This window comes from Dasypus novemcinctus, chromosome 5 (genome assembly GCF_030445035.2).
Source record: "Dasypus novemcinctus isolate mDasNov1 chromosome 5, mDasNov1.1.hap2, whole genome shotgun sequence".
Taxonomy (NCBI): domain Eukaryota; kingdom Metazoa; phylum Chordata; class Mammalia; order Cingulata; family Dasypodidae; genus Dasypus; species Dasypus novemcinctus.
Window position 1 is genome coordinate 72,299,270 of NC_080677.1, and position 17,758 is coordinate 72,317,027.

At 31.9% G+C, this 17,758-nt stretch overlaps 1 protein-coding gene across 2 annotated transcripts in view; it reads left to right on the forward strand.

Annotated features, from left to right (window-relative positions):
* Window positions 1-17,758, forward strand: part of HGF (hepatocyte growth factor) — an 81,099-nt gene that overhangs the window by 49,048 nt on the left and 14,293 nt on the right. For both annotated transcript variants that reach the window (XM_004473380.5, XM_004473382.5), the window contains exons 9-11: window positions 2,048-2,175; window positions 10,691-10,793; window positions 13,692-13,825. In XM_004473380.5, the coding sequence (XP_004473437.1) occupies window positions 2,048-2,175; window positions 10,691-10,793; window positions 13,692-13,825 (365 nt within the window). The remainder of the gene's footprint in view (window positions 1-2,047; window positions 2,176-10,690; window positions 10,794-13,691; window positions 13,826-17,758) is intronic.

Sequence of the window (17,758 nt, forward strand, 5' to 3'; positions counted from 1 at the left end):
GTTTACACTTTGCACCGTATAATTTTATAGGTTTTGACGAAGTATATAATGGCTGGTATCCGTCATTGGAATGTCATGCAGAACAATTCCAGTGTCCCTGAAGTGCCCTAGGTTACACCTATTCCTCCCTTGTTATCAGAAATTTAAGTCATCCTTTCTTAATTTAGTTCCTTGGTCAAATATTGAAACATTTTGAATTAAAAAAAAAAAAAGCTGTGTTAGAGAACTGATAAAATGACACAACATTTTGCTTGGAATATTCCTGTGTTTACCATTTGTGTTCCAGCAGAAAATGATATGTTGGTCAGGTGCCTATTTTTGTATGATTTCCCATACTACTGATATTCTTTATAAAAAACAATTTTAAAAACTCTAATTGAACAATACTGCTTATGATGAAACTGCATGTCATGTAATTATTCCCTTTAGTAATTATAAATAATTCCTTCTTCAATTAAAGCAAAAGTACTTAGTAAAACATTTGGGCAAACCTAGCCTTTCATTCTTACTTAATCTAGACTAATGAGATGCTTTTGGATTAAGAATTTAAAAGTGGGCCTAAACCCTAAACTTTGTATAGCCTTACACCAAATACATTCATGTAAATGTTTGACTTAAATTAGCAACCAAAATAATTTAAGTGGTCAATCATTCATTTAAAATTGCAAATTTGTGTAAATTTTAGGTTATATTTAATATACATTTTATACCGATATTAAGTTTTCAAAACGTAAGTATAATTTGGTTTAAAAGAAATAACAGGCTTTCTTCATCTTTTCTAATTTAATAATTTTATTACAAGAGTAGAGGATGGGATATGGGTTATAACTATGAACACTTTCTACTCAATGGCTTTAACTAATGACAATATTTATATTTTCTTGAATGACACATTTTGTATCAGGACCTAAGGCAGTAAAACAAATGAATTTGTATGTGCAGTTGATGTGGTTGGTAATCTAAAGTTATTTTGACTAGATAGAATAAATATGTTCAATTTTCTAACCATACCTGATCTTTTTCCTTTAAACATTTCTTAGTTTCTGAAAGCCCATATTGGTATTAATAAAACTGCAGTACTTTTAACTGGACCTAAGTGATATACATTTTGTATTTTCCAATAGATTTAATACTAATTTAATTAAATTATTAACGAGGGATCCATGGAAATAAAATATATACTTGCTTAGAAATAGAGAACAATATTCAGGAAAGAAAAATCATATATTCCATATTTTATTTAATTTGAACCCTGTATTAAGGTAGAAAACCTCTAAAGTGCCTTTACATGCAGAGAATATTGAAACTGATTTTTTTCCTTGTGTGGAACTAAATTTCTCATTAAATCATGGCTAAATAAAGGATGTACATATACTACATTGACCATCTTGTCCTATGGTTAGGTTTCCTATTCTCTGATTACGCTTTAATTTAACAGAAATATTTGTAAAGATTTCAGGTAACACTTGTAAATCTAGAAATTCCTTTGTGAGAAAAAGAAATTTATATGGAAAATTAAATGAATCAAAGAAATGTAGAATTCAAGGAAGAAATAGCTTTTCTATTTTTGTGGAAAATGTCTGAATAGTTTGAACTTATATTTTAAATGAGAGTAGTTCATGATGAATGAAAGCTTAGTAATAGCTTTTCTCCAGCAAAGAGAATACATGGCTCTACTTTCTATATGAGCCATGAAAATATAACAAACTCCCCTATTTTTAAAAATTGTAACAACTCATAGTTGACATCATGAGGAAGGAGAAGAATGTAACGGTACCATTTTTCTCTTTCCTGATGCAGTAATGTTTGCATGGAACTCCAAACCTGTGCAAGAAAAGACTACTGACATCTGACAGCATTTATTTCAGTAATTTGGGCAGCGTTCGTTTTGTATACTGGATTTAAAATTTTATAACTATGATAAGTCCAAAAACCTAGAACTCTATTTATCGATATGCATACACTGGGGATTCTAGAAATGTAATAGCACTGACTTCACAAATGTGAGAATATAGGCAATTTGCATTAACATGCTTATTCTCAATAGGGACCTAAGAGAAAACTATTGCCGAAATCCAGATGGGGCTGAGTCACCCTGGTGTTTTACCACTGATCCAAACATCCGAGTTGGCTACTGCTCCCAAATTCCAAAATGTGACGTGTCAAGTGGACAAGGTAATAGCTGACATTTTGCAGTGTGGGCATGATTAAATTCAGGGGAAATGCCTAAAGGGAGGACACTTTTTACAGCAGTGTATCTATTTCTTGTTGACCTAATTTTGCTGGTTAGCAAACAATATCAAGACTGTAGTTGGATTTCTTTTATATATTAATTCACTCAGCATTTGTTTAGTGGTAGGGATATACCAGTAAACAAAATTAAATTCTCAGTCCTCATGGAGTTAATTAACAGTGGACAGAAAAAAAGCAATCTAAATGTGAGGGTAGGACAAGTATGTTAGTTTGTGGTGTAAGTGCTAGGGAGAAAAGTGTTCCAGAGTTAAAGAAGGGGGTGAATTGTTATATTTCAGTCATCTCGTAAGATCTTTCTTGTTAAGGTAACATTTAAGGAAAGAAAGAAATGAAGGAGCAGAAGAGACCTGTGACTATGTAAAAAGCACATAGATAAAGGAAACTGCAGATACAAATTTCATGAGATGGGAGACTATTTGAAAAGTCAAAGGAAAGGACCAAGGGCAGCACTGTGATTGGTAGAATGCAAACAAAATGGGGAGTGTAGTGGATGAAGTTAGGGAAGACATTTGGCCAAATTGTGTAGGCCTTGAATGACTGGTAAGAATTTGCCCTTTTACTGTATAAAAGGAAGGACTTCATTGTAGGGTTCGAGATTAAAAGTTATATGAGCTGGGGGGTGGATGTGGCTCAAGTGGTTGAGCACCTGCTTCCCACATGAGAGGTTCTAGGTTCAGTTCCCAGTGTCTCCTAAAAAATAAACAACAAACAGCAAGCAAATAAATGAAAGAAAAAAAAAAAACTTAGTGGAGTCGATGTGACTCAGGGGAGCCGATATAGCTCAGAGGTTAAGTGCTGGCTTCCCACATACAAGGTCCCAGTTTCATTAACCGACCTCAATACTTAAAAAAAAAAAAAAAGAAAAAGTTACATGATCTGACTTAAGTTTTAACTGGATCATCCGGGCTGCATTGTGGGAAACAGGATGAACTTCCTGCAAGGGCTAAAACAAAAGAACCAGTTAAGTAATTGTTTCAAAAATCCAGTTAAGAGATAAAAGTGATTTGGACCTGGATTTGGCTGTGAGATGATGAGTACTAATGATGTCTGGGATAAAGTGCCATTTTCCTTGGGAATACAGAGACCATTGAAGATAACTTGTTTGGGAACAGTAGTAGAACAAAGTTAGATTGCAGTAGTTTTAAGAAATAATTTATTTGTAAAATATTAATAATATGTTCGACCTAGGCATTTTGTTGGTGCATAATGAATTGAGAGCTATGATTTTAAATAATCATACTCTATTTCACATAAACTTCATTGTAATGGCCTGGTCCGTATAAAACCAAACTAAAGGTCCAAGCCTAAATCACAGCTCCATTTCAGAAGACTTATCCTCCTCTTCATGCTTTTCCCATCCTTTAACCTTTTCTTCAGTGCCACTGCCTATGAGTAATTCTGAAAATAGAATTGTTCCCTTCTCAGTCAATTTCACTGTCTACTAGAGGATATTTTAAAGGTCAGTTGTAAATAGAGTTGAAACCAATGATTGAGGAGGTTTATTACCAGCTGGGTCTACTGATCCCAATCCTGTTCACTTGGATAAGAACTGATGATTTGTTAATGTCAGGGGGAAATGAGCATAACTGTTTTATAAGTTTCTAGTGTATATTATAATGCTTTTATGTACAAACATATCACCAAAAGATAAGATAATGGAATACTAGAATTTTTGGATCTTGGAGGTCTTGGAGGTCTTATTGCTTCTCTAATAAACCTATTCATTAATAGATAAAGAAATTCATTTTATGGAATTTTAATAACTTGCCTAAATTCTTATGTTAGCACAGCTGGGGCTAGAATCTGACTCTCTTTTTAATTTTCACAAATTTTTATTATCATACTATATCATTATATTATATATATTTATATATTATACCATATTATTATTCTTTAGCAATAGACTATATCTAATACATGCAACAATGTCTAGGCTCTGTAGGGGAATTTAAAAATGAATGCAGTCTATTGAAGAAACAGTTTTAGTGAATTTAACATTAAAATTCTAGCTGACACAGTATGCCACTGTATATACTGCCAAGCTAATGGTCTAATGTTATGCATTTTTTTTTTGTTATATGTGATATATATGTGTATATATATATATGAAAAAGTACAGTGCATTTTCCTTCTCCATAAACCAAGAAATATAAATTCCACACTTCGTTGGAAGAGCTAGTAATATTTTCTCAAATCTTGCTGTGAATTAACATATATAAGTACTCTTCCAACTGGATATTAAATAACCCTTTATTAAAGAAAAGTGAAAACTAAAAATGTAGAATTTCTTTAAAATGCTTATAAATCACTATATGTTAAATTAGAAAAGATACATTTAAGGAAATAATCAGAAGAAACCTCATAGCCTTAAATATTTATATCAATATAATAAAATAATTAAAATATGTTAACTAAATTTCCAAGCCAAAATTCTGGGGGAAAAAGTAAATCAAAAGAAAATATGAGGAGATAAATCATCGAAATAAAAGCATGTATTGCTAAGGTAGAGAAAACAGTAGAACTAATGAATAGATTGAAATGAAGTGTCTTTGAAAAAATGAGCAAATTAGACAAATGACTAGCTAACTGATTCAGGAAATAAAGCATGCACAAATATAGAAAAGTAAAATTACCAAGGGAGTGATAACCACTAAAACTGAAAGATCTTCAGAAATAAGATGATTATATATAAGCTCATGCAAAATCTTTGAAAATGTAGAAAAATTGGGTAATTTCATGTTACCCAAATTGACCCCATTAGAGAAAAAAAACTTAAAAAGACCAATTCTTATAGAAGAAATATATCAATATATTGAAGAACTATACCACTAAAAATATACTAATCTGATACATTACAAACCAGGTAATCTCAATACAATAATACATTGCCCCATAGCTTACTTAATAAAGGAAAACTTTTACCTTTTTTATGCTGCAATTATGATACTGATACCTACAAATGACAAAGATAGAATGAAATAATATACACTTATCTCATTTGTGATTATTAATGCAAAATTCCTGAGTGAACAGAATCCAATTAATGGTGAAATTAAGAAAAGAATACATAACGACTAGATGGACTTTAGTCTCAGAGTGCAAAACTGATCCAATATTAATAAAACATTAATATAATTAATATAAAAATAAAATAAGAAAAGCAGTCATATAACAATCGCAGTAGATTCTGAAAAGTCCTTTGAACAAATTATCACCCATTCCTTATAAAAATACTCAACTAAAAATTTATGGACTTCTCCAAAACAGATTCCAAAATGATAAAATATCTGAATGTAAAAGTGGGAACAAGAAGTAAACTTGGGAGAATATCTTTGTAACTTTGGTGTTGAAAAAGCCTTCTAAATTAGGTTCAAAATTAGAGGCAACAAATGAACAAAAACAAAAATGATAAACTACATCGAAAACCCACCATGCCAAAAAAATTAATAAATGCAAAAAAACACTACAATAATTAAACTCAGAAGACAAATGACACACTTGGAAAATGTTTTGAAATGTATACCTTGGATAGAGCAAATATGCATGTAAATATTTTAATATATTAAAATCTCTGAAATTGAAGGATAAAGACTCCTAACATTAAATGAAATGCAAAATACATGAACAGAAAAATTACCAAAAAAAGATATACAAAATAGTCTTAAACACATTAAAATTATGCTTAAATTCACACAGTAGCAGAAAAGCAAAATGATAAGTACTTTGAGATACCTTTTCGCACATGTAAATTTGCAAAAATTAAAAAATTTGACAATATAAAGCTGTAGGGAAAAAGGAACTTTCACACATTGCTCTTAGGTGTGCAAAATGGTAACTCTCCTATGGAATTGAATTTGACAATAATCAGTAAATTTATATGTGCATTTACCCTTTGGACCAACCATACCAATACTTGAATATACACCTTCACCAATATGCAAGAACATATATGCAAAATATTCCACCACAGCATTATGATAGCACAATATCCAAATGTACTCTGATAGAGCCATACATTAGAGTGCTAAGAAGTTGCAATAAAGAAATATAAAGCTCCGGAAACTAATGTGGCATGGTCTTCAGGTATATTGTTTATTAAATAATTAAAAGCTAGACGCAAAATTATGTATGCTTCACTACTTGAGTAAAAAAGGAGGTATAAGTATATATAGCCTGATCAGTTTTGCCTAAATAGATGAGAAGAGAAAAAAAGACAAGACCAGTCAAAACAAGACACAGTAACCACAAAAATGAAACTAATAAAAATTGGCTACCTACAATAGTGGGTTTGAGTGGAGTGGAAACAATGGGAAAGATGAAACTTCTCTGAATACATCCTTTCATACAGTTTTGGCTATTACCCAATGTTAATGTTTTAAATATTCTAAAAGTAACATCAAGAAAGATGAAAAGAAAACACTGCAATTGCTTAGAAACAGAAAGAAATGTGTCTATCTGTATATCAAACAGATACCACTACTATGGAGAAGGAAAAAAGTCCAAATAATTTCTGAACACAATTCTCTGAATATATACCCTCATTGTGATATATTTTAAGGCTGAAATAACTATATATTTTTAACATTATAGGGTAGGTTTATTGTTAGTAGTATGAAAATGTAGCAGCTTTGAAATTATTTTTTTTGTATTGTAAAATTCAGAAAATGAACAAATGTCTTGCTCTTGTTGGCAACCAGGGCTGTGCTCTTATTGTGTGTGAAAGGAGACACGGAAATGAAATGGGGAAAGAGAGGAAGAACTGTGGTGTCAGACTGGAATTAGAAGAATCAGTATGAACTCATGATACACACTCACACACACACATAACTCAATTCTATAAAAGGAAAGAGTATTTGATATCAAATAACAATGAGCATATCAGGCACACACTTCTTGTGTTCTAACTAACAACAATTTGATCACTAAAATAAACTTGAACTTCTAGAGAAATTGGTGATTTCAAGCCTGGGGCAGGGAAAAGCCAAAATGAGCCAAGAATATCTTGTGCCTGCAAGTTACAAGGTACTAAAAAAATTCACGTCTTCTTTCTGAAAACCCATAACTCAAAAGGTCAGCCAAATCAAGGGACCTGTCAGGGCATAGAAGAGATTTAGGAGACATGATTATTAAGTGTAATGTGATATCACGGATGGGTCCTGGAATAGAAAAAGTACAATAGGTAAAAAAGAAAATATAAACAAAGTAAGGACTTTTGTCAATAATAATGTATCTGTATAAATCCAATAGGTGTGATACATTATCAAACTAATATGAAGTATTAAAAATTGGGGAAACTCAGTGTATGGTATTTGTACCATCTGTAACACCTTCACAATTTTTTTTGTAAATTAAAAACTGTTCTAAAATTTAAAATTTCATTAAAAAACTAGCTTATAACCCATATTCACATAAAAGGGTAGTGATGGGTAGTGATGGGGTAGGGGGATATCTCCCTCTAAGAGAAAACACAGAGGTCAGAAAATCAAAACGTAAAAGTTCATTTGATACACTGTGTTGTACAATTGTTTCCGTCAGAAAAAGCTCATACAAAGATTTCACTACTTAAGAGTGAAAAGTTTAAAATTTCTTAATATAGAACAAAATGCCAGAGGAGAATGTTTTAATTGGTGTATTCTGGGTATGTGCAGATATTATATTTACAAGTTTGTGCTCTCTGAAAACAGTTTTATTGTGTACTGTAATGATTGTTACAATATCTGTATCAAATCCAAATCCTATTGAGTTTTATATTTAAGCCCAAATTCTTTATAGTGCTATTACAAAATATGATCCAAGGAAATATACACATGACTATGGAATACAATTATTATACTTCCATTCCACTATGCTATTGCTGCACAAATAATTAAATTATTCATTTAATCAATTCTATCCAGATTTTTACAATATCAACTATCAAAATCATATAGTATATTTTAAACAAATAACAATATGCTATGAGTCATCAATTTTATAACATAGAATAATCTTAATGTTAATGTACATTGGTAGAGAACATTTTTAGTCAAATCTACAGTTTGAATTTATATAACGATAGCTATAAAGAAAAGCCACTTTTTAAGTGTTCAATTTTGTTTCAAAATATGGAATAGTGTTTCTTTTTAAATGTAGAACTGCAACTTATATTCTTAGAAGAATTTCATTTCTTTTTATGAGATTTATTTAGATTAAGAATATGGATATTCCTATTAATGGTTAATAGAACATAAATTGCTCTGTAAAAGCAAACTTACAAATATAATGCCATGGAACATGTTACAAAACACCAGCTTGAAGTGGCTCCTGTTGGCCAAATTTGGAACATTTTGGGAATCAAAATTAACAGGAAAGATTTTATAAATGACACTGATTTTTAAAAAGTATATACATATCTTCTTGAGACATCCAAAATATAACTTTCAGTGTCTCAGGTTGGAATCTTGTTCAGTCATCACTCTGCAGTGGTCTGATCTTTCCTTGACCCTCAAAATCAACCAGTTCCTGATATGACTCAACCACATACTCACTGAGCTGTCAGGTAAGGATGTGAAGTTGCTGTGTAAGACTCTGACCCACACAAAGTGCTCCATGAAGTTGTTGCTAGAAAACTGGCATCTCCCTGAAACCTGATGCAAGGGTCTCTTTTCTTCTTTGATCATCGCCTAGAGGCTGACACCTCTGTACTTGGCAAAGATGTCCTTGGGGATGATGGGGTGAAATTACTCTGGGAGGGCTTGTTACCCTGACTACAAGCTACAGACCTTGGAGTCTCTGCTGGCTACCTTAGCGTATTTGTGTACACAAACACACATGCATATATATGCACACACACCTGCACACATTCTGGATTCACGTAGGGCAGATAAAAGAGCACTTAATCATTCTTGTAAATCCCCCAAGTTATAAGGCTGATAAGTAGCACAATCTCAAGAGGCCGGGGGATAGGGATGATAGAAAAAGAATTAAAGGAAGCAATGTTAATACTTTATAAGAATTTTTTGGGGGGGAGGGTAGTTGGTTTCCAGATCTGATTTTCACCTGTGTTCTTGCCACTATCATGTGAGCTCTCTCTATAGAGACAGATAGATGGATGGATGGATAGATAGATAGATATAGATATAGGTATAGATGTATTACTACTTCTACTAATAGGACTAGTAATGTACTGGTGATAATAATAATAGTACTAAATAAATAGAAGAGAAAGAAAAACTCATGTTCACAGAGGAATGCCAATTAATAAAGAAATGTTAGAAATAGAAAAATAAATTCACAACAATCATAGTAATAACTGAGTCACATATAATTCATCAAATGTACTTAAAACCATTTTGTGAAAATTTGTTGGGAATAGAATATTCACAATAGAATAGAATATTCAAAGGTCAAAGTAGACTTTTTTTTCGATGCATAGAGAAAATTTTCCTTTACAAAACTTAACCAACAATCAAACTTATCACCAATAATGGAACAAATTGATGTCATGTGTCACTTATATATTGCTCTGAAAAGGACAAAACACCACCTATGTAATATTCCTGCCAAATATCTTTAACTTGATTTTATTTATGAAAAAATAACCAGACAAATACAAATTAAAGAGCCTTTGAAAAACAGCTGGCCTAGAAGACTCAAAATAGCAATGTCGTGAAAGATCAAAATCAAAACACAAAGAGTACAAAGGGTATATGAGTGTTCCTTAAATAATTCTTGTGACTTTTTTTGTAGATGTGAAATTTTTCAGAGGACTAAATTGGGCAATATATGTTAAAATTCTCATTTCTGTGGTATCTCAAATAGCCACTGATTTAATATTTTTCTTTTAAAAAAATGTATATAATATTTGCATTTGAATAAGCCCTCATTTTTATTGGAGATTTTTTAAAAAATTTTATTATTTATTTCTCTCCACTTCCCTCCCACCCCGGTTGTCTGTTCTCTGTGTCTATTTGCTGTGTCTTCTTTGTCTGCGGCATGGGAATCTGTGTTTCTTTTTGCTGTTTGTCATCTTGTGTCATTTCTCTGTGTGGGCGGCACCATTCTTAGGCTGCACTTTCTTTGGTGCTGGGGGGCTCTCCTCACAGGGTGCACTCCTACGCGGGGGACACCCCTGCGTGGCGCGGCACTCCTTGCGCGCATCAGCACTGCACATGGGCCAGCTCCACACGGGTCAAGGAGGCCCGGGGTTTGAACCGCGGACCTCCCATGTGGTAGACGGACGCCCTAACCACTGGGCCAAGTCTGCCGCCCTGGAGATTATTGAATTGAACGTAGACATATTTTAATCTGAGATATTTAAATTTTCTTTCCTGTATGTTTAGTAGTGCTTTTTTTTTCAATTTTTATGTTGTTATTCATCAATTCCTACTCTTGAAAAAATAATTTTTCTGTCCTCCTTCATATTGATTAGTCTTCTTTCCATGTATTTTATATTTAGATTGTTACCGTGGGAATGGCAAGAGTTACATGGGTAATTTATCAAGAACAAGATCTGGACTAACGTGTTCCATGTGGAACAAGAACATGGAAGACCTGCACCGGTGTGTAAATTTATTTCTTTCAATATATAGGATATAGTTGTAATAGCAGATATGTATATGAAAATAAGTATGTCTATTTATTTACATTCTTTTCTATACTATGGTAAGTTACTTAACATTTTATATGGATGATTCTGTGCAACTCACCTTAACATTAAACAAAAGGTTCAATACGCAATTCAGTCTAGAGCATAGAGCATATTCATTGAGCATTTACTATATGTTCTGCACTGTGAAAAGAACCTCAGGGAACATTAAATAAGTTGGGCACACGTTTTGGCCCAACATTCAAGAACAGTATGGGTAACACTGAGAAAACAATAACATAGTTTCATAAGACAGTATATAATGAAGTGGCAGATCTTCAAATAGTATATGTTGTAGGATTATTATGCTCTCATAATAGATAATGACAGCAGTTTATAAAAATCAACATGATTGTTTTCATAGACAAATATACCTTACATATCCAGTTGACTGCTACAAATTCAAGGAAATAGGTATTCTTATAGAATCTTTATTTTGGTGCATAAAATGTTGCTATAATTTAAAAGAATGAAAATTTAATTATATATTAAAAGAGTTACAGATTTTTATATTCGACATAGTCACAGTCAATTAAAGCAGCATCCAATCGGCCTTAGCACTAGTACCATGTGTTTAAAATTGCAAAAGAAGTTTGAGACATGGCTGGCTTGTAAAGCAGATGTTTAGTAAACATCCCAGAATATATGCAATAGAAAAAAAGAAAATGAAAGTCAGTGTCATTTAATCAAGTGCTTACACCCTAATTGTTTTACATGAGTTATCTTATTTGCTGTCACAACTCTATATGGAAGATATTTTTTACATATGTTGATGAGAAATTAAGAGCTCAGAGAGTTTGAGCCACTTTGTCTCAGGTCTATTTAGCTCTTATTCTCTTCTAAAATCCACTCACTAATAGATGCTATTGTTTCAATTCATTTACTCAACAAACATATTAATAGTTCTAAAAACAGTGCTGTTAATAGAAATATAATGTGATTCCCAAATTCAAGCCACATATGTAATTTTAAATTTTCTAGTAGCTACATTTAAAGAGATGAAAAAGAATAAGCAAAATTAATTCTAATAATATACCTTTATTTAACCCAATAACTAACAGGCTTATGAGAAATGATTATACCCATCTTCTCCCAGCTCCTCTTTCAGTGATATCACATTGGAAGCTTGAAATTTAATGGTAGAAGTATTTACATCACAGAATTCAGCAAGTGCTACAAATCAGACTCCCTCCCCCCATCCAGTACAACCAGAGAGGTATTTGTTAAACATTTACCAGCATACTGCTAGAAATATATGACATTTTTATTTAGTACCCTCAATGGTAATAACCCTGAGTTCACTGAGTTTAGATATGACTTTTGGAAACAGTTAAAAGTCATTTGGAAACAATTTGGAGGAATTTGGTGAATGATTGAGTTGCATGGTATAGTTTTTGATTTAAGAATAAAATGTAACTAAGTAAGGAGACTATAGAGCCTAGTCATTTTGAATGCTTTGACGCTGGAGGCAGATATGGGTCCACATCCCAGTTCTATGGCTCACAAGCCATGTGACCTTAGAGAAATTAATTGTCCTCTATAGGTTTTAATTTCCTTAAATGTAAAATAGCTGGTAAAGCCTGGCTCATAATGTTTGTATGAGGATTACATCTGTAAAGCACTAATAACAGAATCTGGCACCATGTAAGTATGATATGTCTTTGCCACAGTTGTTAATCCAGAAAAAGAACCTGAGTTTGGAAAGACATTCCAAGTTTCCATTTCTAAATATTTATAATTTTATTATAAAATGACACAATAATTGTATTCAAGCATGGTAATTATTATTAATAATGCAAAACAAATGCAGTTAGGTGAATAGTTTCCATTACTTGATCAAAATGGTCATGCAGATTTTGACTTCATTAATGTTGTTATAAATGTAAATATCGATATTATATGAATGACTATGGTCTTATAAAATAACATACAATATTTATTTTTTACTTTTGTTATAAGTTAAGATGTAAAATTATGCTGAAGTGTTACTCAGTGACCTCTCAGAAAGTCTTATTTTGTAAATATAGGACCAGTGAAATTTTAGAATTTAATTTTTTATTAGTGAATAAGTATTCTTTTCTCAGTATATTATCCTGTACTTTGCCATAGTAATGCTGCTGGTGATGCTTGAAATGTATCTGAAGCCTGAAAAAATACTTTTATAAGAGCTCATATTCTTTACATACTTCATAATTTTGATTTTCTTTGTTATCTGCTCTTATTGGGCAATGTTTCTCCATGTCTATGCTCCAGGATATTGCTTCCTTGCCACTGTAGTTTTTTAATAGAAGCAAAGTCACAAAATCTCTCATTTTTATCTATGCTTATTATGCAGCTTTATATGCATCTGTGTTCATATGTTTGCTTGTGATACTTTCCTTTGAATAGCTTCCACATCTCTTCATTTCCCATTTCCATCTCCTCCAAAAATTAGGATAGGAAGATAGTAAGAGGAAATAAAGGAGAAGAGATGAAACATAGACTATGCCTCTTTTTTTAATTGCTTGGGATTTTGCTTACATTTTGAATGAAAGATCCTGTCTTCTTTTGGACAATTAAAGTCAAGATAGATATTGTATCATTGAATATGTGAAACTTGATGTCCTGGAGTTAGAAAACAAGCTTTCAAACTCTAAAAACATAAAATCTAAATTCAGTCTTAAAAAAACATAGCTAAATTTTACACTAAATAGAAGTGTATGTTCTATCTACAATGAAAGTTATGCGCTAGGATTATATCTTCTGCGTAATATTTTGTTTTTCTTGGATGAAATAAGCATCTTGTGATGTGTGTAGCTTGTTGTTCATGCAGGCATACTTTCTGGGAGCCAGATGCTAGTAAGCTGAATAAGAATTACTGCCGGAATCCTGATGATGATGCTCATGGTCCCTGGTGTTACACAGGGAATGCTCTCATTCCTTGGGATTATTGCCCTATTTCTCGTTGTAAGTACATTTACTGATATTTTTCAGGTGAAATATTTTAAATGTACTTCATCTCCTCTAAGAAATGGTATCAGAGGCCTGGTACCATTTCTCAAGGTCAGGGTGTTTTCCAGACACCAACAAGCACATGCGCACCCACATGCAGGCATACACACACAATCCTTTCTTCATCTCTTCTCTAGACAAAAAAGAAATCCCATTTTTCTTTTAAGAGAAATAACTCCGATTTGGAAATTGGAGCAATAAATGGCCCTGGTCCTAATATGATAGGGCTGGAAAGACTCCTCCTCACCATCAGCACCAATACTGCCCGCTCAGCCTCTGAATTAGCAGGGTTCTAAGCAGAGTCTTGGGCTCCCTATCAGACCTGTGACCAGGTTAAGATGGTGGCAATCTGAGCGGTTTCTAAGTTTTTTAACCCAGGACTAGGAAGCCTGGGGCATTCCACCCTTTTCTCTGAATCCAAGATGACTTTGTCAAAAGAATATTGGTGCACAAAAATGTATGCATAAAATATATGTATATATAGAAATATATAATGTTTAAATATATGCATAAATATAAATATATAAAATATATTTTAAAAGTTTTATATACTTCATATAAAAGAAAAGTACATTAGAACACAGGAGAAAATTGAAGAAAAGAATAAATACAAGTAATTAATAAACAAAAGACATTAAAACTTATTAGTAAGGAAAAAATGAAGTAAAAAACATAAGAAATAATTTCCATCAATCAGGTTGTCAAATAAAATGATCGTTAACATCCAATGTAAGTAAGGGATTAGGTAATCAGACTCTCAGTACTAGAGTATTTTGAGTGTAAATTGAAAAAATCCTGTCTAGCAGTCAGTTTGGGAAAATGTATCAAAAGCATTAATGATGTAGATCAGGGTTTCTCAATCTCAACACTATTAACATTTTGGGTGGGATAATTTTTGTTGCAGTGCCATTCCCAGTGTACTGTGGAATGTTTAGCAGAATCTCTGATCTTTACCTATTAGATGCTGGTAGCAGTCCCCTCCCAGACATGACAATCAAAAGTGTCTTCAGACAATGTCCCCAGAGGGGACAAAACTGCCCCCAATTGAGAACCATTGATGTAAATTAATATTTATTGAGATGGAAATATATCCTTAATACGCTACGGAGTGAAAAAGCCATTTGATAAGGCTGTGTTGGTAGCAAGAGACCATTTTAATTTGCCACATATCAATACCTCTCTGTTTACTTAGAGCAAAAATTCTTTACCACTATGTTAAACTACCTTTGTGTCAGACTTACCTTTATGAGTTCAATTAAAACTTTGTTTTAAGAATGTTTTTCTTTCGAGATAAGCCAGTAGTAAGTACCTTAACAATTGCAGCAAAGATACACACTTAAAAAAAGACATTAAACTGAGGAAGTTATGTTCGCTTTAAAACATGAAATAAAATACCAGTTTATATTTTTCCATAAAAGAGGTAATTTATCACTGCAAGAGGAAATAATAGTCATGTTTCTCCCAGAAATTTTAGCATAAGAAGGCAAGCTTCTTAAATATGATATTAATAATAACATCATATAGTATAATCTATAATTAAGACTTGGACCTTTCCAATCTATTTTTCAATAAATAGAGAAATTATTTATAATAATAAATACTTAAGTATCTTATACATTTGCAAAGAGACAGGGTATTTCATATTATTATTTTTTAATTTCATTAACTGTGATCATAATCTTTCAAATTAACTAGTGTTTTCCTAATGTTCTACCATTTTCGCATATTAGCATTTTCATAGACCTGAAAATGTTCTTTTAGTGACAATGTCTTTCAAGTTCCAACACTAAAACAAACAAACAAACATCTTAGGAGAATATTACAGTAAAAAATATCTTTTACAAATTATTATAGAGTTGTTTTATCTAAATATTAGTTTACTTCACTATACCTCTGTTTAAAGACTCTGGTAAAATAGTGGAAGCTTCTAGAATATCCATGGATATAGGAAGAAGGAGAAAAGTCTGTGAATTGGCTTCTAAAACAGGTTATATTACCCTCCCTACAGAATTCCAGGATTTGTAAAAATCACAGAGTACCAATCTTAGCACATAGGTATCATTAAGAATAATGCTTTCTTAGAATCACAGGGCACTGTGATTTGATTTGTAAACCTTAGGGAGACAAGATTCTAATAATTTTAAGATCTGTAAAAATATTTTCAACTAACGTTTTAAACCAAAAGTAATGTGTGTAAAGTATTCAGGGTGTTGCTAGTATTTGATTAAATGTTATTACAGAGACTCATTTTTACTTAAATGTATTTCAAATGTACATTTCAATAAATATTTTTACACTGTCATTTTTCTACCTAATATTTATAAGCAGGATTTATTTACTTTTTTCTCCTGGTGAAAGGCTGTTAAAACTTATCCTTAGAAGTGTTAAGTTCTTATTATTTAACTCCAGAGATTGTAGAAATCATGTTCACACTGTAAATTGTCTTACAAAATATGTAAAAGTTTTGATTTCTTATAAAATGCTTACAAAATAGTATTTAACATAGATTTTAATCTTATCAAATATGCAAATATAAAAATATAGAATATGCCTATATGTTTGCTCATACGCATATACACTTAGCATATCTCAGAAAAAAAGTTTCTTACATTTTAACTACTGAGTTTGTAGTGGGTAAGAACTCCAACTCAGACTTCCTGGGTAAGAGTTTTACCTTTCTTTATATTTAAGTACCCTGGAAAATTTACTAACCTATTTATGACTTAATTTCTGCATTTCTCTAATTGTATAATAAGAGTATTCTATTGAGCCAATTTGAACAGGGCTTGATGCAGAGTTAGCACTCAATAAACTTAACTTCCTCCTCACTTACTAATTTTTTTATTCACTCATAATTTTTATTCTATTCTATTATGGGCAAAGCCCTATGTGATATCCTAGAGATACAACTCTCTAATGAATGTTTCTTACCCCTAAATAGTTTACAGGTTAGATCAGAGACATATATTTAAACAATTACAAAGTGATATAGTCAATAAATAAATATTAATATAAAAAATGCAAAGTGGTAACACAGATGTATGTCTGGAGAAACACGCAGCATTTGTAAAGTTTTGCACATGAGATGAGAGTTAAGAATATTGTAAAAGAAATTTTGTTTTCCCTAAGAGCCCACATTTGGTTCTGAGGTGATATAAACACGCACATGTGTACACACACACACTTGCATGTTTACCTACTCTTCCATAGGTAAAACTAACCGTTTATTTGTGTTCTTTTTCGAATTGAAGTTGCACCAATACAACAAAAGTTTTGTAGCATATATATTTTTCAGAGATAAATAACATGGTGTATATAGTGGAGAAAGTAAAAGTGAGAAGAGTATTTGGCAGTGAAATGGGAAAGGCCTAAATAGCAGAGGTTCTCAAACACAATGTGTAATAGAAGAAACTAAAAAGTTCTGTTTTTTTTTTAAATCGTACGTCTAATTGTGAAAACAGAAACTCCAGAAATCTAAGTTCTAAACTATGAGAAATATTAGCTTAGAAAAAGTTTTAAAAAGTCAAAATATTTAAAAGCTACAGTTTCAAAATATTTTAAATGTTTTAGTAATATTCTGTAACAAGCTAAGTACTTTGCAACCTATTAGTCTGGAATCTAGGATTAGGAGATTTATATGCAATTAAGGACTGAATGAGTAGTCTAGTCTATCTCATCACAGCATAAGAAATAAATATCTAGCTATTTATTGTAGCTAGATATTGTAGCTAGATTATTGACTTGAGTGGAAAACCAATAACCTTGATGTTTTAATTATGATAGTCTGCCTCAATCCTAATTTGTACTATGAACTAAAATACTGACCTCTATTGACTACAGGGAAAAACTCTCCCCCAGGATAAACTAAAGGGGTATGGGAATAATGAA